At 40.3% G+C, this 24,966-nt stretch overlaps 1 protein-coding gene and 2 pseudogenes across 2 annotated transcripts; 2 read left to right on the top strand and 1 right to left on the bottom strand.

The window, feature by feature from the left end:
* Positions 1-1,861: 1,861 nt before the first annotated feature.
* Positions 1,862-6,867, top strand: LOC110991121 (uncharacterized; annotated as a pseudogene). The gene is made up of 3 exons (XR_015424637.1): positions 1,862-1,866; positions 2,160-2,304; positions 4,294-6,867. The product of XR_015424637.1 is annotated as an uncharacterized LOC110991121 (transcript).
* Positions 6,868-7,012: 145 nt separating this feature from the next.
* On the bottom strand, positions 7,013-15,754 carry LOC110991105 (uncharacterized). The gene is made up of 4 exons (XM_087134025.1): positions 15,242-15,754; positions 14,498-14,967; positions 10,262-10,695; positions 7,013-8,850 (listed from the first exon to the last, which is right to left on the bottom strand). The coding sequence occupies exons 1-4, from the start codon at positions 15,624-15,626 to the stop codon at positions 8,403-8,405; spliced, it is 1,737 nt and encodes a 578-aa protein (XP_086990151.1). The 5' UTR covers positions 15,627-15,754; the 3' UTR covers positions 7,013-8,402.
* A 1,616-nt stretch (positions 15,755-17,370) lies between these two features.
* LOC147799749 (uncharacterized) lies at positions 17,371-21,887 on the top strand (annotated as a pseudogene).
* The last annotated feature ends 3,079 nt before the right edge of the window (positions 21,888-24,966 follow it).

Genomic DNA, 24,966 nt, shown 5'->3' with positions numbered 1-24,966 from the left:
AAAGCTTGGCACCCACGTAGTGATGCAGGTAAAATTCAACAGTGGCTAACAAGAAACCTCTGGATTCCTGTTTATTAAAAAAATGCCCTCGACTGACAAACACAGTTGTTTTCTAAACCCGACAACCGCACTTTTCCAATAGCAGTCGTACAACAGTAGAATATCTTGTTAGTGTACAGAGAAAAATTGACAGTGGAATGTACTGTACCAAAAAGCAACTTCAGTAATGCCATTTGACAATAGAATCTATTGGTATTTAACAGACAATTTTTAACAGGGATATTTAAACCCCAAAAGAGATATTCACATAATATTGTATAAATTAGTAAAGTTATACACATAAATTTCTCACGACCATGTATTTAACCGAACGATTTAATTTTCCGTATCGCGAATGCTTTCAATTTTATGCAAGAAAACTAACGTTAGGCCTAATTATGTGCCTAAGTCCGCTATCTTTGCTCTTGACGTTCTCCACTCCACCATAAGCAAGGAGAGAAAGTCCAACCTCTTGTCGTTCAACGTTCGTGCTTTGCAAGAAAGCCGGGGGGTTTCGAATACGTCCAGTACGTCAGTACAGTGGCGTATCCCGTAGGGGGATATATGAAACATGTATAATTATGGAAATGTTTGCGGTAACACCATGCAAGAATATCTCTTTTATGAGTATGTGTGGTTCTGAAAAGAACCGGAGGGTACTCAACATTAGTACTCTGTCGGTCGTTGGAAGACTGCAGAGATCCCAGCTGCTTCAACATTGGGAATTCATATTCGTTCCACTAATATGGCCTTTTCTAGGTCTTATGTAAAATCTAACTTTTCAACAAAAAAGTTTGAAGGTGAATCTTGAGACAGTTTTTTTGTCCAGTCGACGGAACTTTGTACAGAACTTTGGCGGCCGGGTTCTTACAAAAAGTGAGCAGCATAGGAAGGGAAAAGTTTTCAAGGGCAATAACGCGGATAAAGGCTCTGAACATTTTTTTCTCGTTTTTCTTTCTTTTCGTGTTTTAAATATGGAAGAAGAATCACACACAACGCCTTAAAATAAAAAACCGACGGCACTAACTTTTCCAGTGCTCCTATATTGATCACTCGTGACGCAAAATAGATTTACTGTCAACTAAAAAGAAAATCACGCACAGGTACACATCCTATGTGCATCGATGAGTTTAAAAGTTGACTGTACTTACTGGTAAAAGGCAGCAGAGATTGCACCGAAGAATGGTGATAGATAGTCTTGAATGCTCACAAACAGAGTGGAATGACAGAAACGAAACTGAACGGCAAAGCTATAAAAAATGTGTGTGCACCAAAATGAATAGGAATGTCAGAATCGGAAAAAAAGAAACCCCAAAGGAAGCAAACCCGTAGGATCTGTGCGAATGTGACTACCAGTACGTTTAATTGGAAGGGAAAACCCACAGTAATCATTGCAATTAATCGTACAATTCGTTAGACAAATAATTACCTTTGCGTGTATATGTAAAGCTTTGATTGCTGGGGATTTTCACATGAGACATGAGAGAGAAGAAAGTTTAGTTTTGTTTGCTACATAGCCCAAATTCCTCGCATTCCCAGTCTCTCTACCTTTGTGCTTTTACTTTTTGTTGAGCACTGGACCATTACCCATAAAAGCGCGCGTCTTTGCCCACGTCTTTGCTGGGGAAGTGGGTTAGCGTAGCGGCTCTTTCCTCGGTTTGCACCAATGCGGCCCCGGTTCGAGTCCCGGCTTAGCCCAGGCTTTAAGTGCATTTGGTTTCAAGTCCATAGTCGCTCTCACAGGTTTTCTCCGGGTACTCCGGTTTCCTCCTGCCTCTAAAAAGTGGACCTTCTTCCTGACTCTGTAATGTGATGCTGATTAATGACGTGAATGAATAAACGTACAGTTATTGGTGGAGATAGCCTGAGTTGCTGAAAGCGCCATTAAAACCAAACATCAACAACACGTCTTTACTTCAGGCTCATGCAGTCGCTGAATATCCGTCGCTGTTTCTCTTTTACTTCATGTGTTGCACAATTCCCACCCTCCCCTACAATTCTGCTTTGTCTGTTTTTTTTTCTTACAGGCATGTCGAGCTTTAACTGCTTCAACTGCAGCAACACGTGCCATTGGTCCAGATTCTGTCTATTCAAGTACTCCAATGCCGCACGTTATGAAGAGCTGCCAGAGACATCCCCAGTCAATTTGCACTGCCCTTCCGCCCCTTTACTCCTTCCATCTTCGCTGCAACCTCAGAACTCGGAAAAGAACCTCAAGCATCCTCCAAGTCTTACAAAGCTGACAAATTTTCCGACATAATACAGGTACATTGTGATCGCTATCCTGATTTAAATTCAGACACTGTTAATGTCAAAGGTAGACTCAAGTTGCATGTTGAATTTTGGGTCAGTATTGGTGTACCGAATATGATTCTGTCCATCATAAGGGATGGTCTTGTGTTATGGTTTTCAGAAGAACCTCCATCATATTTCCTCCCAAATTACGCTTCAGCTCTCCATAATTACGGTTTTGTCACAGACTCGGTTACCGATCTCCTGGCTTCAAATAAAATTATCGAGATAGGGGGCCCCCACTTATGTCACTAGCCCTCTTTCAGTGGATTGTCAAGCCTCGAATAAAAAGCGTCTGATTTTAGATCTGAGTCAGTTGAATAACTTTATCACAAAATATTGTTTCAAATTCGGAGATTGGAAGATTACCTTGCACTCTTTTGAGCCAAATGTTCTATTATTTTTATTCGGTCTCTAATCCGGCTATCATCATGTTGACATTCATCCTCCATTTCTAAAATATTTAGGCTTTTCCCGGATTATAATCCTATAGGTGGCATTTAGAAGTATTTTCAGTTCACAGTTTTGCTGTTTGGACTAACTTCTGCTCCTTTAGTTTTCACAAAGCTAATGAAGCCCTTGTTTCTCATTGTCGTTCATGTGGCATCTTCATCGTATTGTATTTGGATGATGGCTTAGTTGTTGTTCCCCGTTCCAATTATTCTCCTTTTGAGCAGTCTAAATTAGCCGCCGATATATCGCTTCATGTAGAATCGATCTCTTGAAAGCTGGTTTCGTTTATAGCATTAACAAAAGTAAATGGAACCCTTCCTCATCCATTGTTTGGTTGGGCACGTCTTGGGATGCTACTAGTGGAATTCTTAAGGTTTTGGATCGTCGTGTTCACAAACTTCAATCGGCTATTGTTTCCTTACAATCACCCCCCAATTGTCTGGTCAGGAATTTACATTCTGTAGTTGGGCAGATTATTTCTTTATCTCTTGTAGTCGGTAATGTCAGTAGAGTAATCTTCAGCAATTGTCAAATCACCATAGCGATAGCTAAAGATGAGGATAAGATCATCAGACTTAACAATTCTTGTCTATCTGAGCTTGAATTCTTGCACAAGAATGTTTCTCGTTTAAACCGACGTTTTCTATTTCCCCAAACGAACAAAATCATCTGCTCAGACGCCAGTTATTTCGCCTCGGGAGCGGTTATTTGCAGTAATGGTCAGATGGCTCGTAAAAACGTTTCCTCAGATGACAAATCAAAATGTTCAACTTGGCGGTAGTTGGAAACTGTGTTATTTTCGTTACGTTCTTTCTTGCCATTGACCGCGAAATCGCTTGTCAAAGTTTTCACAGATAATAAGGCGGCTTCCAAAATAATTGAAGTTGGCAGTATGAAACCTCATCTCCAGTCTTTGGCTTTGGATTTTTTTTATTTTTGCTTAGAAAACTAACTCTATCTCGAAATTGAATGGATTCCCTTCTCTTAATGGGCAAGCCGATTTTAACGAGCAAGCAAATTATTATAAGTTGATGATTGGGGTCTTTCTGATCATTTTTTTCAAATCCATCATTGATAGGTGGAGTCCCTTAACCGTCGACTGTTTCGCTTCCTACTATAATGCAAAATTTCCTCGTTTCTTTTCCAGATTTTGGAATCCGGGGGCCGAAGCCATTGACGCTTTTGCGCAAGACTGGTCCGCTGAAAAGGTTTTATTAGTTCCTCCGGTTTCCTTAATTCCACAGGTTCTTTTTCATTTACGTTCTTGCACAGGAACCGGTGTTCTGGTTTTCCTTGGTGGCCGTCCAGCCCTTTTTGACCTTTATTATGGACAATCTTCAAGCCCTTCATAGTAGACAGGATTACAGTGCCTGGAAATTTGTACCTAATTCACGGAGGAAGTAAACATTCTTTGCTTGGCTCATCTGAATTTGAGAGTCTGGTGGGCGCCGTCAAAATTCTGATTGTTGTATATATTGTCCGGTAATGCTATCCTTTGTTTTTATACAGATCGTTCTCCAGCAACCTTTTTGGCTAGAATTTCCACCTGCAATTTCCGGTCGTAAGGAGCAATTGTTGTATGAGGCTATTGCTTCCAAGTCGGAGGGTACGTACAATTCATATTTTTACGGGTGTCAACTTTTTATAAAATGGTTGGTTAAGAATAGATTTCGTCTTTCGTTTCCAATAAGGGAAGATGTTTTGGCAGTTTATTTTTCTGAAATCAAGTCCAGGTCCAATTCTGATAGTGTCGTTGCAACAACTGCTGGTGCCATCAAATGGCTTCACTCCTTAATGAATGTTCACACATCAATCATGTAGATTCTCCTCTTGTTCAACAAATGCTGATTAGTTTCAGAAAAGATCTTCACCACCCTCCGGCTCAAAAGGTTCCTTTAACTTTGGAGCAACTTAAGCAAAATATTGGACATCTTTGCCAAAGACGATTGTTCTCTTATGCAGTTTCGTCCTGCATGTTATGTGTGTATTAAGTATGCTTTCTTATTAAGACATAATGAAATTACAGAAATGAAATCATATTACGGTTCTTCCCAACAGCAAAGGTTTTAAGATTTTCATTCCTAAATCCAAAAACTGATAAGTTCAGGCAGGTTAACGTGGCGTTTATTCCGTTTTCTCAAGAGAGTCATTCGCCATTTTGTATTTTGCTAAGGTTTTTGCACAGACCCGGTATAGGTATTGGGGACGACAAGTTTATTTTTACCCCCCTTACATTTTGTTCTTCCACCAAATCTTACAAGCGTACTCGGAACAAACCACTAACGTACACTAGGTGCAGAGAATTGTTTTTAGATGCTCTAAAATCAATTGATATCTACGAAAAAGGCCAATCTTTGACAACCTCTCAGTGGTGCAGTTTATTACGAATTATCCGTATTCAAAGGACAGAGTCAAGGTTAACTTCGCAGGTTCAACTTAAACATTTCTTTTACTTGTTTCTATTTATTTTGGCCTGAAATTTGTTGTAATTTGATACCTTGTTACGTCATCAATTACTTGTAATTTTAATATGAAAGGGCTGCGTAGCACCGTGATCAGAATATTCACAAGAATATAATATATAATTAGTTTTCTGAAATATATATTTGCAATATATTTCAGAGCGCTCATTATATGTTACATTCTTGTAATTTTAATACCTGGTAAGTCATTGTGACGTCACAAAAGCACGCACATCTTGACTTAATGTTTCTTTAGTATTACGTTTCACATTAATTTCCTAAACCATTTAAACCATAGGCCCCCACCTACTGCTGTATTCATGTGAAGGGTTTCTAAGCATTTAAAACATACCTGAATGTCTTTAAAATATATTCAAGTATCTGCCTTGATTGGCTGGCTGGTGTGGCTCGCATGTTCGTTTGTTTGCTTTTAGTGGATTTTTTTTTTTACAGAGGTGATGATTTCCTCTTTATTTTAGAACCATACAACTCCCACATGCAAATGCCTTTCAAACTTCTCAGAGAAATGAACTTTGTGTGGACGGATCCATTTACGTCTTCGCAAGTTGCGCTGTATGCTTGCTGGGCAAAGCTTTTAGAGCATTCGCCGACCCTTCTACTGATTCCTTCCGGGTGAACCTAACAATGCAAACGGGGAAGACTGTATGGAGATCAAGTGGAGAAAATGGAACGACCTGAAGTGCAACTTGCCCCAGCCATTCATCTGCAAAATGTGGCCTTCTTACGAAGAAAAGTGAGACTCAAACACAGTGTACCTTAGCCCCGAAAGTGAGAAATCTCGGTATTATTCGAATTTACACCATTCGTTACATATTTTCAAGGGTTATTTGATTGTTCTCCCAGTGGCAACGCGTGGAATGCTCCTTTCTTTACGGTCCCTCTTATCGGATTCACTAGCTGGGATTTATTCATCCTCTGAATTTTCGTGAGGGGAATCGTTGTTCTGATTGTTCGTAACCAGTGTTGCATAGGCTTGCAGGCCAGTATACAGAATTGAAGTTGCTGAAGCCCAAGGCAAAGTCACGTTTTCCCATTTGAAGTGCCTGGACCGGTTTTTGTGCGAGTCACGTCCATTATTGTGCATATTGAACTTGCCAGTCGCGAAGGGATTGAGGTCAGGCTCCCGAAAACAACCACCTCGGTTAACTGAGGAGCTCACTGGGCCGAATAACTGACCGCAGTGAATGAGCCGTATTCAAGAAAAAAAACACCATTTTAAGCGTCCCAGACTGATGACGAGTGCTCTAGACGAGGTTTGACTAGGCTAGTGTTTTATAAGATCTTCGCATATGCGTCTGCCGTAAACGGCTACGGCCGAAGAGTATGTGTCAACACTCTGCTGTAAAGTAGTCCGCACAATAAGCAATGCACTACATGTGCTGTGGGTTATTGCTATATTTGTAAAGAACCTTTACTAATTTTGTATAGGATATTGGACTACAGTATACACCTTCACGAAACCATGCACGTACCGGTAGCCTGTATTATTTCAGTTAAGAGTTGAAAAGGTCAACAATTGAGCTTGCATGTCAAGCCTCTCTTTTGTGTGGACTAACGGCCATTATGATGGATCCTTTGTGAGAGTGGTATAATTCTTGCCATTTCCCCAAATGGATTTGAATTCTCTGATAGGTTGCAATGAGAATTTTAACCCCCGCACCCCACAGCAGTGCCGTATCGGGGGAGTTCCTCCCTTATGGTAAGACAAAATTAACCTCTGCAACACAGTAATATCAGCAACTGACTTCGTTTTCCCACACCAACTTCATACCGTTTTATTTGTCCACCGACGATTTGTTTAAAATTGCGAGCTATTGGTCATTCAAATCCAACATAACTTACGATTACGCTACTTTTGTCCCATTTACTACATTATTCATCAAGTCTTAAATTTATATACGATTTTAACACAGGCCTATCCTAAAGGTGTGATTTAGGGTATAAAATATTTTGTAACCAGTGCTTAATCAAATTTACCCAATAACTGATACGGTGAAAATACCAAAAGGAAAAACGAACCAAACAGACCTGAATTTAATGACTTACCATTGATACGTGTAATAATGATAATGTTACTGAGTATAAGCAAAAGGGTAGTTGACATTTTCATAAACTGAGTAATTTATTAATCTCAACTGATTTAAAGACCACTATATCATGAATTTTGGCATAAACTAATTCTACCTTCACCTACACATATTTGATAATCAAATCAACCTCGTGAATTTTTGGCATCTTTTTATCCTATTGAAAAAAGACTTTGATCCGACATCATATAATGAAATTATTTCTTTTACAATGTGGCACCCTATGCTGTCGCTAATTTTGAATTAATTGTTTTGCTGGTTAAATTATGCCAATATTGTTGCATTTTCAATCCTACAACGGCGTTACATTTACATGTGTATGCGTTTTCCTGCGTTTTCTGTTTGAAAGTCTGTTTTCTGTTTGATTGTCTTTTGTTTGGTAAAACGACATATTTGTGAGTGAGCTTGACCCGAAAAACAATTTATCTGGGAGATCTCTGGGCAAACAAGACCGTAAACGTGAATTGGTGTGACTGGGAGTATAAAGTGAAAGTTAGCTGTAACTGTTATGAACTAATTCTCCAATTAATATAAACCGACTAAGTGGTAACAAAGTCATGAATAATGCATCATAAAGTCATGAATAATACACAGCACAAAGTCATGAATAATTCATCACCTACAACTTAATCTATCACTTTCACCAAAACATAAAATTAAAAATAGATTGTTCACCGCCACCGTTTACTGTGTGTAAAAGTGAATTAGTCAATGAAACATAATATTAATCTGAGACGTCTACATATTTTCCCACAAATTTAATTCATTTTTCCTTGTTAAATGTACCGAAAACCCTATACATGATATAAAAATGTGCATATCTTGTCCGATAGCATAGTTATTGTCCAGGCTGTAAGAATTATTTCTGTTCAATGATCACGCAAAATTTATCATGCACGCCACAATTATGTTCAATAGACGGCACCCACTGCTGTTTACAGTAATTCTCTTGAAACAATGTAAACTTCTGTTTTTTAATCAAACTTAATTCTTCGCATGCAAAACGTTAGGTAAAAAAATGACCGCTGTAGTGTGAATGATAGTAATCTTAAGCCTCCTTGAGGAGTTCATCCCGCATAGCAGGGATGATCCCCTTCCTGAAGGTGATATCCAACAATTCTTGAGTATCTTTGATGTTTGGATACTGGTGCAGCGCCCACTTCAGGTAGACCAAGAACTCGCTCCAGTCTACCTGTCCGTCTGCATCCATATCAATAGCCTGCAGAGCTTGTCTAGTATCGGAGCACCGATAGCAGGCGAAGTATGGTGCCATGAAGCCGTTGTAGAAAGAGTCGTACTGCAGCATCTCGTCTCCTTGCACCTCATCCTTCAGGTCCCAGGTGTCCCAGATCTTTCGGACTTCGTCGAGCATCATCTCTGAATGGGTGTCGTTCATCTCCATTTTCTCTATCATGTCTCGCATCTTCTCAGTAAGTTTTCCTCCAGCGCGATCAAAGAGGAGAGCCACTCCGACCAGACTCATGTACTCCTCCTTCCTAGAGGGAGTGGTGCAAGTTTGAATACAGCACAGTCAGCGTCATAACATACTCTTTGGTCATGACAGGTCTCCGGCCAAATGCTTGAAGAGACCAGTTTGCTAGGGCAAGTGCTTAGCCTGGTACATGCATTTCAACACTTGTAATGTAACTTGTATTAGGAACCTTGAATGACTCATGGCTGTAACAGTATTTCGGGATTGATTGATTCTTACTAACGACCCTTTATTATATTATGTGAGCTTCTTGTGAATTTCCTTCTGTGGTTTGTGATGAATGAATGATTTTCATTCAGCCTATGATGGCTAACTGACCTATACCAAGAAACGTGAACCCCCAAGAATTTGGGGTTCCTGTTCCTTAAACAGAATTCCAATGTCTCGTGTCGTTCATCTAGGCTATATGTCTGTGTACGAAATCACGTCCACTGTTGTGAATGAGTCCGAATCTATAATTTACCCTACTACATTATTATTATTTTGTTATAATTTTACAGGTTCACCTCACTTTTGATTCGATGGCTAACTTTAAAATAAGGCCTGCTGCTACTGCACAAGTAATAGCACGAAGGAATCTGAAATTCTGAAAGCCTGCAAATTATGTTTGAGGTTGGGGACTCCTCAAAGTGCGAGCAGAGTCTTTGTGGCTACTGGGCGAGTTCGCCCAGTGCTCAAACAGAGCGCTGGGAAGGGCTGATGGCTTTGCACTGTGATTGGCTACATTGTGTAGGACCTGTGATCACGAGGTTATCACTTCCTCTTAGCTTAGCCTTATTTAATTTTTTTGGCAATGTTTTAGCACGAGCAAAGTGTCGGCTATGATAAAAAATGACCTTGGTACAGTCACAGTGTGGTAGTTAGTTTCTCTTCTCACTAAGTTTCACTGATCATGTCTTTAGACGATATATTTCGAATCATTCGTCTTTGATCAATTTTGCATGAATGAATAAATTGTAGTGAGAGTATTTTCAGCAATAAGGAAGAAAAAGAAAAAACCGAGCTTATCGTGGTCGGCTGGCTGGTTGGAATCAATTGTAGCAGCGGGAACCGCGAACAACTATTTCAAGGATGGGTTTGCGCCGGGGAGATGTAAAGTAATTTTGGATTTTTTTTACTAGTGCAGACGTAAGCAGGAGGTCTTGGTTCGAGTCCCACCCAAGTACGCTTGTGGTCTTTTCACAAGCCTTCGGGGCATACACAGAGCATACAATGTTAAAATACACGTCGAGCAGGGCAAAATCTTAAATTAATTTACATCTCCCCCGCGCAAATCCGTCCTTGGTTTTAACTAGACCCTCCCTGACCATTTCATTGTGGAAATTTTGCCTTTCCATTGTAAGGCAATTGTGAAAATTTACCAAATTTGATTTTTTTTAAACCCTTCAACAACAACAAAATACTTCCTGCCTTACCTGTTGTTCCGAAGGTCTTCAAGCATGACTTCTTTCATCTTGTGAGCCTGCTCAAGAGTGAACTGAGGATCGTCTCCAAAAAGCTCAACCATCCTCAAGCGGATCATCTCATCGGAGGCTAAAGAGCTAATCCTCTTGGGAGCTTCTTCCCCGAAGAAATCAGCCAAGTCGAAGTCCTCCTTCGCCAATCCCAAGACGAAGTCCAGGGCTCTTTCTCCGTACACAGGCTGCTTGAGGTGAGGATCCCGACCCGTAGTGATTTTGGTTACGTTAGTGGCAGCCTTCCTCAGATACGAGCAGTTGTATTTCTTGAGAATCTTCTTGTTGCCGAGGCGGATGAGGTTCATCATGGTAACGCATGTGGATGCGTTGCCCATGGCAGCACCTTCGATGCAGATGCTGCCCCAGGTTCCATCAGCACCATACATCAAACTCTACAATGTAAAAACAAACGCAAAGTGTAAAGCTGAAATATCATATAAGGCTACTCATTCTTTATTTATCTTTGAAGTTTATTAAGTTTACATGGTCGTCGCTAGGTTTTTCCTGGGGCCAACCACTCGTTCGGGGGGGGGGGGGTAAGCACTCATTGGCTATAACTTGATAATCTGTTAACAACGGGAGGGGTTAGCGTTAATAAATTGGTGATTTTCATCCCGTTTCATAATGTTTTTCTTTTTTCCTTTTATCTCCATCTTGAGCCCCCTGCCCTTTTGTGACTGGTCGTGCCATTTAGCGTTAACTAGCGTCAATAAGTGTCAACACACATGTAGCGTTGATAAAGTGTCAACACTTGTATGTACCCTCTAAAGATTTAACAAGTGGTTTTGTTACATTGAAGAGACTTCAAGCTAAAATCTGTAACTGTGTAAGAAACATGGTGAATTTGCTTCCACATTCTTGCAGGAAAAAGAGAACGAACACGGAAGACGAAAATGTGATGCATTTAATATGATTTTTGGGAGCGTAATTAACATGAGTCTTGCATAATAACACAACTTTTTGCATAAATATGCTTGATTAACTTATTGGCGCTTTGATGCGCTCGCTGACGCTCGTTGACCAGCGGTGTATCCAGCTTGTGGTGTCGGGGAATTCAAAAGCACGAAGGCGGCTTCGGGTTCATTCAACATGATTTGGCGGAGAGGAAACATCAAACGCTTACTCGCCGTCCTGAAACATTGCCTTATAATTTCATGGTGTTGTCCGGGTTTTTGCTAATATCTGATAAATAAATGAACGATAAATTTTCTTACCAATGAAGTATTCCTTGTTTGACGCAAATTTAAAACAACCCATAAATTTAAATATTGCCCGACTACCTCCTTGAATGCTGACACAGATGTTGCATTGACTAGAGATTGTGGCACTTTCCTTGGTTGGTAAGTGTGTGATTTCAGTATAGTATCAATGTTGCTTATGTAGGGATTTGAAACACCATGTCAAATAATTGGTTATGTTTTGTCCATTGTTGACGTCGTCCACCTCTATTACCATAGCATGTCCTCTGAAGATGGAGATGTATTCCAAGAGAGCTGATTGTGCTCCAAACGTATTCAATGCCCTCAGTGCCGTTAGTTAATGCTCAGAACTACACGTATAATGGTTTTTATCAATTTGTGGCATTTCCCGGCTCAACTGTCAGTTTCGTCTGGTTAAGATTTGAACAGGCGTTTGGATTGATGTCACAAGATGCCAGTACATCAATCAGGAAAGTTGCAGATGTCTCTCCAATAGTAAGCAATGTGGTTTTCGAGATACCTGAGAAGATTTCTTTATTGAGCCTTTATATTGTCTAGACAAGAACCGCCACTGCCCAGGCACTCACTTCCATTGAACTTATTGTTCAGCACACGATGGGTCCAGCAGAGAATACAAAGGAAGTATTCCACACAAAGCACTGATCTATGCACACTTGACTGAGCGGAGCTTTTAGTACATTTGATACGCGATATGCAGCAAAGGGGGACCCCGCAATTGTGTCTCTTCTTTTGTGTTTACGGAATCTGTGGAATTCCTTTCAGATTTCCAGGGGTGCAGTACGAACAATAGCCTTAGGGTATATGGCTTGTGCATCACATTAGGGGTCCCGTTGCCGCATGTAGTGTTTGGTATAGCCTGCTATGGATTGCACCTCCGGCAGTACAAGATAACAAGGTAAGAGTTTTCTTCTGAAGCCAGAATTTTACCATTCAACGTTTTGCAGCATCCGCATAGCACAAGCTTACAATAAGTGTGAAGTGGATATCAATAACAAAGTCAAAATAGAGAAATATCGGCAAAATAGAGAGAAAAAAATGCAACAGGATTTTTTAGGAGCTGCCATCCATTGGGGCGCACTCAAACTCAATGTAGGGTAAAAGGCCATTTTGTGGCGATTCAATGTCTTTAAATCCTTTTTCCAACAAACGAGGCAAATATCAGGCTTAGACCTCGACTGCGGGTTGCATATATTAATTTTATTGTATCATCTCTTCACCAGAATTAAATAATTGCCAGAGACAAAGCGGAGATCGTGTGGTTTTTGGTTTCATTTTTATAAATACCCGTTTCTGTCTTCGAGGGGAATGTCACACAAAAGTAATTCTAACACAGAAATATATCCCAAACGAAGGCAAAAAAAGAAGGGGAGACTTTGGGAAACGTTCATTTTTTGTTTCATTCATTAATCTAACCTTAGGGGTCCGGACAACTCGACCGTTTGCCAACTCGACTTCGGACAATTCAACCCTTGAGACAACTAAACCGTTTGCCAAGTCGTCCGTTAGGACAACTCGACTTTGACAGAGAGACAACTCGACCAGTGAGATCTAATGCAGTCGTTTTCCCAGTTCAAGGTAGCGAAATTATTCAGTCAGATTGTAGCTCTACAAAAATCCTCGAATTCCAGTGAAATGTGGTCACCGTCCACTTGTGTGATAGAGATACCACGGTTACCACCAAATCAGTTTCAAATTTTAAACTTTTAATTTGGACGTACGGGATCGACGGAAGTGGTGACACTTTTTCTCGTTCTGGATCGGTTTCCGGAAAGAAACCACGCGAGCCTCAAATATATTTTCAGCCAGAACCAGTGTAAAAAGCTTATTTCCTAATGAAAAATTTCTCAATTTAGAAAAACCTTGTTAATAAATAAGAATTCCAATGAATAAAAAAAATGGATCTTGTGTAAAGTTCGACTCAACCTTTTCAGCTGCACAGCGTGAGCCATCAACGATACTACATCGTGCTGCACATGCACAGCTGACAAACCCATTACGTCACATACATTTCTGGAACGTCCGTATTAGCGAGATGAGTTCGCAAAGCATATTGCGCGCATGCACTTAATGCGCGATCCAAACTAGGAAACAATATGCGTTCAGTTTTCGGCCACTTTTAATAAAACGTACCTTTGAAACTCATTTTGATTAAACAGACAGTAGATGCAAGTGTTTATATGACTGTTGAGTATGAAGGATTTGGGATCACTCGTAGTGAGTGAGAAATATCGCCATACACTATTCGTCATTCGTCCGAGAGCAAGTTTTGTTCAAGAAGAAGTTTACATTTCACTTTGAAACCAGAATCTGTCTGAGAATGTAGAACTAGAGGACAACACCAAGGAGGTAATTTTTTTTATTTCAAGCGATCCGGAACTAGGAAGACGACTGTAATTAATATGGCCGGGTATATACTTGCAGCGTGGGTGCAAGATCGGTTGCTTGCGCAAAGATTGACTTACTACAGCAACCATTTTTATAAATACCTCAGAAATTGGGCTTGTCTAATATTCTACTACATGAAATTCCATCCTATCATTAAGGTATACAGTGTATAGTATTTTACACTGTGACCTCAGTAGACGACTGGGCTGAGCGGAGAGTGTTCCAACAGACGACTTGTCCCAACGGACGACTTGTCTCTCCCTTTTACGCACAGACGGTCGAGTTGTCTCAACCGTCGAGTTGTCCGGATTCCAGTTGGCAAACGGCCGAGTTGTCCGGACCCCAGCTCCCCAACGAGCTACTGAACCGATTGTAGGTCAACTCGCCCCCTGGCAGGCTCACCCCTTACCGACTCGCCCCTTACCATCCCGCCTCCTAGCCAACTCGCCCCCTGGCCGAGTCGCCCCTAGCCGATTCCATCAGGGGCCTATGCATGAATGTCTACATAACAATGACAATCTTGCACTTTGGCCTTCAATGCACACTCAGTAACTAACAACTTTTCATAAAGATAAAACACTGAGCTTACCTCGAGCTGTGAGGTGTCTGCGTAGCCATACTTCTCGTGGATGTGTACCAGCAATTTCCCATTCCAGTTGTGAGCATCCATGATCTTACGGATGTACTTGGCCCAGCTACCGCACTCCTCAGGCATACAGGTGCCCTTGGCCTCCTCGAACAGCAAACCAAAGGGACGGACATCCTCGGGCATCTCGGCCAAGAACTTGACCAGCTGGAAGGCCCGGACGGGCACTGTGTGCATGATATCGGTCAGATCTCGCAAGTTGACCAGGACTTTGGCGTCTCGATTCAGGTTGTCGTACACCCACAAGATCCACTTCTCGACCAGCGCGCACAGGTCCTTCATGCTGAAGCGGCTGAAGTCGTACACCGCATCGGCGAAGTCCACCTCTAAGATCGCGTTCCAAAGCCCCGTCTCCTTCATCTTGCACAATCCTACGGGGACGGTCTCTGTGTCTGGAATCCTATCTTTTGTGCCTTTGAATAAAGAATAAAAATAAGTATGGTGGCATGTTTCCATTTTAATATTTTGTGCCCAAACCCCGAAAGCCTTTGCTTATGAATGTTTTTTGCTTGTCTCCTCTGCCTTGCTTTGATCATAATGACTGGGATGGATCTTGGTTTACATCAGAATTGCGTTATACTTAAAGAGGTGTCTTTGAGTTAGGATAGGTTTGTTGGTTAGATTGGAATGAGTTACAACCCAAACAATACGTTTGGCTGGATTTGAACTTCACAATATCACACCTACCTGCAGTTACCTCAGAGAAAGCATACAGCCCTCTAGGGTTCTCGCCTTGTTGCACCAGCTTCTTCACGAAGACGTCATCCACGCGCGTCATGTGCGAGAACGCGGCAACGATGATGTCGCTGAATCCACACCGTTTGACTTCATCGAATACCCGCCACTTGTCCTCCAGAGTATGCCCCCGTAACTGTCCCACGGTGCTCTCACGGATCGAGTTATCCAGGACGAACAAGTCCATGTCACGCAAACGGTTGTACTTTTGGGTTTCTTTGTCAACATAAGCGGTGTAATCTACCGCGAGTTTGTCCATGCTCTGAACATGCTTTGTGTAGAAATCAGTCATAAATTTTTCCACGCTCTCGATTTTGTTCTTGAGCAACTGAAACATGTTGGCTCTGGGTGGTTGGTCTTCTCCTGATGGAATGCACGAGTTTAAATACTGCACAAGGACTAAGCTATCAAACTCTATATCCCGTCCTATTGACACCACCGGTCTTATTGGTGCTATGCAATAACAGTGTTCAACGTGGGTCATGTCATGTGCATTCAAATGAATCGGGTATGCTGACGCCAAAGGGCGTTCTCCACATAGCCTACTTACGAACAGTGTTCTGAAATACTGATTACGAACGCCAAGTGCAAAAGCAATACAGCTGGGCAACGATTCGAGATGGCAGCCAGTAGCCATAGAAAACTGAATTTAAAAATTTGGATGTTGTATGAGTTGGTATTTATGGATGGCATTTATGGTGTTGGTATTTATGGATCGATTCATCCATCATTTACACTGTGAAAAATTGTGTAACTGAACAGTTCTTTTTCTGTTGCAAGTGTCAATAAACTATTGTAGATATTACTGTTTTGGGAGTATTCTGTAAATAATTGCTCCGCTCTGTTCCACTCGCCGCATATTTTTCCCGCTCTTCTCTGTTCGGTTACAGACAGATCGCTATTGAATTAAAGTTCTGTCCTTGAACAAGAAACGTCATGTTATTAGCAAGCCGTCTGTGCCTTTACTGTTCATACACAGTAACATCACAGTTTCCTGAGAGATATTCCTCCTTTGCCGTATAAGAATTCATTCAGGCTGCATACAGCCAATGAAAACCGAGGACAAACATAAGAAAAGCACCCACATAGTGATGCAAGTAAAATTCAACAGTTGCTAATAAGAAACCTCTGGATACCTTTTTATTTTACTGAACGGCAAAGCTTTAAAAAAGGTGTGTGTGCACCAAAACGGAAAGGGATGTCAGAATAGGAAAAAAGAAACTCCAAAGGAAACCAAACCGTAGCAACTGTGCGAATGTGACTACGGGTTGACAAAAATGAGTAGGATTTGCTGAAATTGGAAGGGAAAACTTATGGATAATCTTTGCAATTGATCGTACTGTTAGTGAAAAAATAATTAACCTTGCGTGTATATTTAAAGCTTTGATTGTTGGGGGTTTTCACATGAGAGAGAAGAAAGTTTGGTGAATATAATGTGTAGTTATGTGCGTTAATAAAACTGCTTCGGTTCATGCCTTGTTCTTCAAAAATCTGCCGTCCAGTGTGACTGAATATTCGAATGTTCGACTAAATAGAAGGTCAGTATTCGGATATTCAATTATTCGACTTCAACCAGCCTTACCTTCTCGACAAACATCGCGAATAATTCAAGTTTCCTGCGCGCGCAGCCTGTGAATAAGATTTGTCAACCATTTCCCACAATATACTGCGAAAAAGGCAAATCTTTGGCAACCTCCTAGACGGTTTTTTGGGGTGGTCCTTTTTTTTTTCGATCTAAATATCTTCAAAAAAGTCGTTCTGTAACTCACCAAAACATTGAAGGGAAAGTTTGAAATTGAAAGTTTGAATACCGGTTGACCCCAGCCTCGTGGATCCGCGCCTGATACCCTACTGTTGCAGCTATTTTGCGGTTGAAGAACCTGCACTATACAGAGTTTGTAGAAGGTATTCAACCAAACCCTAGACTTTGTCGCGACCATGCAGATTATATTCAACTTAGATTTGAAAGGATCAGCAACTGAATGAATTTGTATAAGGATGGTTAGTCTCATTTTCGTATGCCACACTAAAGGCCACAATGATGAATCGTCTGCCAGCCAGTAGAAAAAAGAAGACCTGCTATGGTTCAGTATCCTATACAAAATGAAGGTTCTTCACCAAAAGAGCCATGGAAGGGCATTGATCTGGAACTGTGCGACTACGGCCATGGCCTAAGAGTAAGATAGTGTGTGAATGGCTCCTTATTGCCGTAGCCACGCAGCAACAATATACATATTGGTTATTGTTATTTTGGTGAAGAGAGGCCTACTTCATTGATTTTATATAGGATGCTGAACCATAGACCTTCACCAAACCACAGTCTGCATTAGTCAACAAAGAGTTGAAAGGGACAATAACTGCTCTCGTGTATTACCAAGTTTCTTTTTCTGAAACAGGAATGGTCAAAATGATGGATCCTCTGTCAGTGTGAGGATCAAGGCACAGTTATTACCTATTCTTAACAAGGACTCTGTCGGCAACGACAAGGTAAATTCATTACCCCAAGCGGCGGTGGCGTGGGGACAATTTATTGTACTTTTTTTTTAATAAACACGCCAGCACATTAAAAACGGTAAAACCACCTTTTATTTGAGTGTAGATTCTTTTCACGGGTGAAAGAATGAAGAGTCGCAAACTGTCTGACCGATAAAAACCATTTTGCCCGTCCTAGTGGACCGTTGACCCGATATGCCACTCCTGAGGTATGAGTTTTTGATCCAGGTCAAAGCCCAGAATTGTTGACAACTTTTTACATCTTGCACTAGCAAACATCCGACACTGGTCGAATAATTATATTTAAGACAAGTCTAGTCAGAACCGAGAGAGAACAATTAACTTTTCAAATGGACCGAAGCACACTTAAAGACAATGATAATCAGGTATTACACATTGCAAGAATTAATGATGTGCACATGCACCAATTTGTGCTTGATTGATACGCTGGGCCAACAGGTGTCAGTCTAAGAACAGATGAGGCCAGGTAATGGGTCTCAACTTGGCAGAATTGAGAATTTAATTCTCGATATCAGGAAAGGTAGGGGGCATCTAAGACCTGTCTTTAGATTTCAAACTGAAGTATTGTAACGAAAATCACTTCCATCTTTCTTTTACCGACTTATAGTTTCCTCCACTGCAAACTAAGAATTTTACTTGCTGACAATGTCAGTTGTTCCTTATTCTTAGCGGAATCCCACCGCTGCCATCAAAAACTGTAACGAAATCCTTTTAACAAGGAATTCGCTATAGTAGAGGGAGTACACACAAAATAACGTCAACTGTCAAAGGAATTAAAAATGGTCGCCACTCGTCATACTGTCTGACATTTATTCCAAGAAAAGAATGACTCAATTCAAAATTTTTCTGAGCTGTTTACAGTTTGGCAGTGACGATTCAACAAAAAATGTAACAGCAATAAATACTGTGACGTAACAGAGGGCGCTTGGCGAAGGGGTGGGATGAAACTAGCCACACGGTAACAAGGGCAGATGTTTATGCGCGCATCTGGTGACACCATTATTCAAATCCCAAGAACAGGACTACAGTGTAATCCCGGAATATCTTATTTTAAAGATAGTACAAACCAGCCTCGGTCAGTCTGTGAAATATTTCCGCCTAGACCGCTGAAGCTTTCGAGAAAACAGAAAGATTTTTCTCTTTCTTCGCGATGGTAAGCCGACCATAGTTTTAAAGTTCGCCTCGCACATAGACTTGACCAAGTCGGGATCCTCATTGACGTAGTCAGCGCTTATGATTCGGTATGTGGATGCTGCCACGGTGTTACTTGCTTTGCGCCCTCTTGTGTCCTCTTCATTACTGCGAGTTCTGAAATCTCGACTTGACGAATCTGCAGACCGTTTGTACACAGCGAATTAGCTCATCTAACAAAAGTGGTAGCAGACAATCAAATTACCGGCATTGTTTTTACGTCGTTCTTACCCCATTATAATGGACGAGTCTATGAGTCTGACTACTTTGATTGGTGACGACTCCGTGTACATGAAGCAAGATCATGTCGTTCTTATGCAAATTTAGTTTTGTTTGTTTGAGCGGCCGAAATACCGGAACGGGCGAATACTACCTTTGGATGGAATGCTGTGGTGTTAGCTCATTCCACTCCCTTGTGCTTGATTCAACTATTTCCATTGTAGTGATTCCAGGCGTATACTACTTATACGGCGTGCATATTGCCGAGCTTTTCACTTTCAGGCCAACGCTTCATGTCGAGTATCGACCACACTTTCTAGCTCTCGTTTATGCACGTTAAATTCTTGTATTTCTAGTGCTTCGTTTGTTTGTTCTTTATATTCCAGGCGTGTCAAATGATGGCTGTTTTAACTTCATAATTCACGGACATTGGTTCCGTGACTGCCCCTTCGCCTTTAACCCTACAATGCCGCACCGAGTTAGACCCAAAGCACAGTCGGCACTCCCGCTTGGGTACATCAACTACCATACCAGAGGCATCCCGTAGCAAGCGCCAAACATTCTGCGACCTGTCTGTGCCTTCGGTCCTGCAATTGAGGGACCCGTCTCAGGATATACAACCAAGTCAGCAATCGCCGATAGCAAGCCCTCTTCTACATGATTTCACCTGCCCTAAGGTGTCTAACTTGTATGGCAAGTTCAGCGACGTATAGGAGGTAAATTGTGATTATGAATCATGTTGTGCTACGGATATCCCCTCGGATAATATTAATGTTATAAAGGAAGGTTGCATGAGCATTCCAGTATTGGCAGAAGATAGGTGCCTCTTCAATGATAATGTCGGTCATTGAACAAGGATATCGAATCCCGTTTATCACTCCACCCCATTGTTTATTTTCTAATAACAATAAATCCGCTATTCTTGAAGATGCCTCTGTGGTGGAATCTATTTTGAAATTGTTAAACTCTGGTAGGATCGTTGAGAAAACTGTTCCTTCTTTCGTGGTTAATCCATTGTCCGTTGCATATCAACCTACCGGCAAACGCAGGCTTATTCTAGACCTCAGTAAAATAAATGAATTTATACTGTAGATTTCATTTAAACTGGACGACTGGAAAATAGGTCTTCAATTCTTGTCCAAAAATGCTCACGTTTTCTTTTGATTTAAAGTCCAGATACCAACACATTGATATTTTTGCCGATAACCAGAAATATTTAGGTTTCTCCTGGGTTATCAATGATGTTAGAAGGTATTTTGAATTTACAGTGTTGCCATTTGGTCTTTTATCAGCTTCATTGCTATTTACTATGATGATGATGAAGCCTCCCGTCACTCATTGGTGTGCCGCTGGTATTCTTGTCGCAATTCATTTGGATGATGGGTTTTGTGTTATTCCTTTGACGTCAGGTGACAGTGCACTGAATCTAAGTGTGGCTACAGGTATTTCATGTTAAAAATGATCTAATTAGAGCTGGCTTTGTATATAATATCGGTAAAAGCTATTGGAATCCCACTTATAAAATTGAGTTGCTCGGTATGACTTGGGACACATCCTTGGAAACTTTGCAGGTCCTTCAGAAAAGGATAGATGAAATTCTCCACACAATACTGTAGCAGAGATTAAGGGGTCGGACATAATCACAACAAGGAAACTACATTCTTTCGTGGGACAAGTTATATCATTGGGTCCAGTGGTAGTTAATCTGTCTAGGTTAACCCACCCGGAACTGCCAGTTTACAATAGATGGAGCCTCCCACGAAGACCAATAGATAAGTCTGGATGAAAATTGCGTCGCTGAGTTGACATTTTGGGAGAATAATGTCTCCCCCCAAAATGTAAGAAACATATTCACATCTGGCAAAGTAAACAAAATAATATGTTGTGATGCTAGTGCTGTTGGTTCGGGGGCAATAATACGCAACGATGTCCACACCGCTCACAAAAACTGGAATGTTGAAGAAGCTAGGATGAGTTTTAAGTGGCGAGAGTTGAACACTGCTGCTTTTGCGATTGCTTCTTTCATGCCCATAATTTCTAATTCAAAAATATACGTATACCGACAGCCAATCTGCAGCATATATTGCAGAGGTTGGAAGTACGAAACTCGATTTACAAAAACTTGCCATAGGTATTTTCAACACTTGTATTATGTCGGATTGAAGACTGGAAGTGGAATGGATTCCGAGATCTATGAACGATCAAGCAGATTGTGTTAGTATATTGGTTGACACGGACGGTTGGATGATTTCACCACAGTTATTTGACACTATAAATGATAGATAGGCCCTTTTACAATGGATTGTTTTGCAGCCTTTTATAATGCAAAGTTACCTCGCTATTTTTCAAGTTTTGGAATCCCAAGACGTCGGGCATAGATGCATTTGCTCAGGATTTGGCTCATGAGAATTGTCTCCTGGTACCACCGATTGTATTGATTCCCAGTGTTTTAAAGTATCTGAAGTCTTGTAATGGTAGAGGAGTACTTGTATGTCCATGGTGGCCTTCCTCCCCATTTTGGCCGTTGCTTTGGTCTTATTATACGCCCTGGGTGAAAGATTTCATTTCTTTGGAAGGTCCAGATCTCTTGTACTTGGGCAGGAACAAGAATTCTCTGCTTGGATATAGTCCATTCAATAGCTCTATTTGTGCAGTATATATTGATTGTGCATAATTTCAATGAAATCTTTCTTTTGGTTTATAGATCATTCTCAAAGTTTTGGGTTGGGATTTCCTGGCAGATTGGAACATGGCAAGAGTCACATGTTTCAGAGCGTTTTATCAGCAAAGGCAGATGCAACTGTAGTAAGATACCTTTATAAATGTAGAGGGTTTTTGATTTGGCTAAAGGAACACGATTTTCCTCAGAAACTCCCAGTTGAAGATAGAGTAATAGCTTCCTTTTTTGATGAAAGATTGCGAGCCGCCAAATCTGACAGTACAATAATAATCACATCTTAAGCTATTAAGTGGTTGTATTCATTGATCAATGTCGAACACAATCCTGTAGATTCTCCTATGTGGCAGCACATAATATTGACTCATAAACGATCTCTGCACAAACCTCCTGTTCAAAAGGAACCAATTAAGTTACACCAGGTTAAAGCCATAGTTAGAAAGTTTGCACACCCTGAAGCAAGCCTCACTCATTTACGAACGGCATGTCATGTGGCTCTGCAATATTTTTCATTGTTTAGGCATGACGAGATGGCACAGTTAAAAGCTAGCCATTTACAAGAATTGCCGAATGATTCTGGTTTGAGTATTTTTATACCAAGATCCAAAACGGACATTTTTAGAGATGGAAACAAAACATATTTGTCAAAAACCCAAGATGAATACTGTCCAGTTACGATTTTAAAGAAATACATGGCAAAATGTAACATAAACAGAGGAGATAATTCTTATATATTTATCCTCTCTGTCATATCACCCCAGCTTAGGTACTCGTACACCATTAGTAACAAAACCTTTAAGCTATTCAAGGTGCCGGGAAATGTTTTTAGATGCATTGAGGCAAATAGATATAGAGGACCCTAAGAAATATGGTTTGCATAGTTTAAGATCAGGTGGGGCCACACATTTGGCTAATAAAGGGGTATCAGACGAAATCATCATGATGCATGGTAGATGGAAAACGAGTCAAGCTAAAAATAGATACGTAAAGTATAATTCCAAGCCACTGTCAAGTTAACCACATAAGTGTTTAATTTCTTTTCGTTTTCAGGCAAAAGCAAGGTTAGAGCAGAAAGAAAAGACGAAGTATATCTGCATAAAGAAAAAAAAATTTAAAATCAAATTGATCATTCAAGGTTCATTGCATGTGTAATATTCCAAGATGGATTAACGTAAATGTGCTTGTGCGTATTCAAAATGTTTCCGCAGATTGTGAGAGCCTTCATCACGGAATCTCAAGTAGTATTGGCTGAGATTGACAATTAGTAGAATTTGTACTGTGTTTGAGATGTCCGAGCTAATAACGCACGTTTTTTATGGTTGGTTAGAGTCTTGGCTAGGTATTTCTGGGGATTTGTAATAGTTAAGATCCGTATTGTATTTTGAAATTTTATGGTATTACACCCCCCAAAAAAATCTTTTTTGATAAACTTTTCCGGGGTCAGTTATGGAGTTTGTATCCCAAGAAAGGGATTTGCTGGGAATTATGCAAATGTTTGGATGCTTAACAGAATGTATTTCCCTCTTTGGAATCCCACTGAAGTCATCAATCATATCATAAGTCAAACATACCTACACCAACACAGATTTGATATACAACCCTCGTAAACAGTTTGTTTGAATTTTAGTGTTATTAAAAACATCAAATCATGAAAGCCTTAGAATAAGACGCATCAATTATCAACAATTATTTCTTTCACAAAGATAACTTTTATATCGATTTTTTCGACAGATTAAATTATGCCAGTTTTGTTGCATTAGATATCCTACGATGAGAGTATTTACACGTATTTACAATTCTATCCCTTTAAAACTTTTTTTTGTTCTGTAGCTAACCTTAATTCTATTTTGAAATAATGTGCATTCATTTCATTGCTATAATTTTAATTTACTCGAAACTTATCCTTCACATTTAACTGTACGACAGGTGAAGTTGGCCGCTAGTATGACGAAAATCAATTTACCTTATTCTAACATGTACAAAGCAGATTTAAAGCGACTTTAATACCCAAGTAATTAAACTTAATTAATATATTGTAGCTAACATGACAACAATCTCAAGACTCCAGAAAGATTTCATCCTCACGGCAGGGAGGATCCCCTCCTGAAGGGGATACCAAACAGTTCTTGGACGTCTGTATACTCAACTTGTATCTATTTGGTTTTTGAGAGTTAATTAAATCCTGACGCCCTGATGTACGACGTTTTAGTAAAGTATTTTTGTTTTAGTAAAGGGGACCGCTGCAAATGACCAGTAATATTGTTACCAGGGGCAAAAAAAATGTGTCTCTGAGGGAATCCGAGTCCTACAGGGCGAACTACTCTCCTTTTAAATGACACTTTTATTGGCTAAAAAAATGGCACATCTGGGGAAGTAAAACTTGAGCCCGAAAAGTGTCATTAAATAACCTAAAAATGGTTTGGGCAAGTAAGCTGATGTTGTCATAAATGAATTTTTAGACTTGCATTGACCGGTTTTAAATTAGCAGCAAAGTCACGAAATATACATCACATAAAATTTTTAAATGTCACAACATTATGTAAATCATTAATCACATTACGCGTTTGCATGTCCTACTTTTTTACGGACTCATAGATATTTAATCAAGATCAAAGAAAAAGTAATATAATGGTTCATTTATGTGAATGGGTAAGTTTTATTAATGCTTTTATAAAGAGCTACTTTACTCGGAATAAAAGCTAGAGTAAGAACAGAATAATTCAGCATAAATACTGCTTCACAGGTGGCTCACAGGTTGTGTTCAAGGATAAATTTGTTATAAGAGAAGGTAAATAAATTTACCATAAAGTAAAAAGGGAGGAATACTCTATTCGAGTAGCGTCACCAAAGGCTGCTTCCTGCTATTGTTTGAGTAGGCCTATAGATTTTTCATTACCGTTATTAAAATGAACAATGTAAGCTTCAAGGCATTGATGAAAGAAAAGTGAATAAAAACATAAATGAATGAAACGACGAAATCAAGAAGCAGATCGAGGCGAATAAGGTTTTATTGACCACTTAGTACGTTCCAACAACAGGTGAAAATACGGTCGCTAATGTGATTGAGATCAAACTT

Source organism: Acanthaster planci, linkage group LG03, assembly GCF_054643075.1.
Source record: "Acanthaster planci isolate LZ-2023a linkage group LG03, COTS_SCS, whole genome shotgun sequence".
In the NCBI taxonomy this organism is placed as follows: Eukaryota; Metazoa; Echinodermata; class Asteroidea; order Valvatida; family Acanthasteridae; genus Acanthaster; species Acanthaster planci.
This window is presented reverse-complemented; position numbering and strand designations above follow the sequence as displayed.

What these genes read in the sequence shown, in the direction of transcription:
- LOC110991105 (XM_087134025.1), bottom strand. Translation starts at nt 15,626, where the DNA reads ATGTTTCAGTTGCTCAAGAACAAAATCGAGAGCGTGGAAAAATTTATG. An exon ending in TTTCTCTGAGGTAACTGCAG is followed by an intron (nt 14,968 to 15,241) that starts GTAGGTGTGATA and finishes CTTTATTCAAAG; the next exon opens with GCACAAAAGATAGGATTCCA. An exon ending in CAGACACCTCACAGCTCGAG is followed by an intron (nt 10,696 to 14,497) that starts GTAAGCTCAGTG and finishes TTTACATTGTAG; the next exon opens with AGTTTGATGTATGGTGCTGA.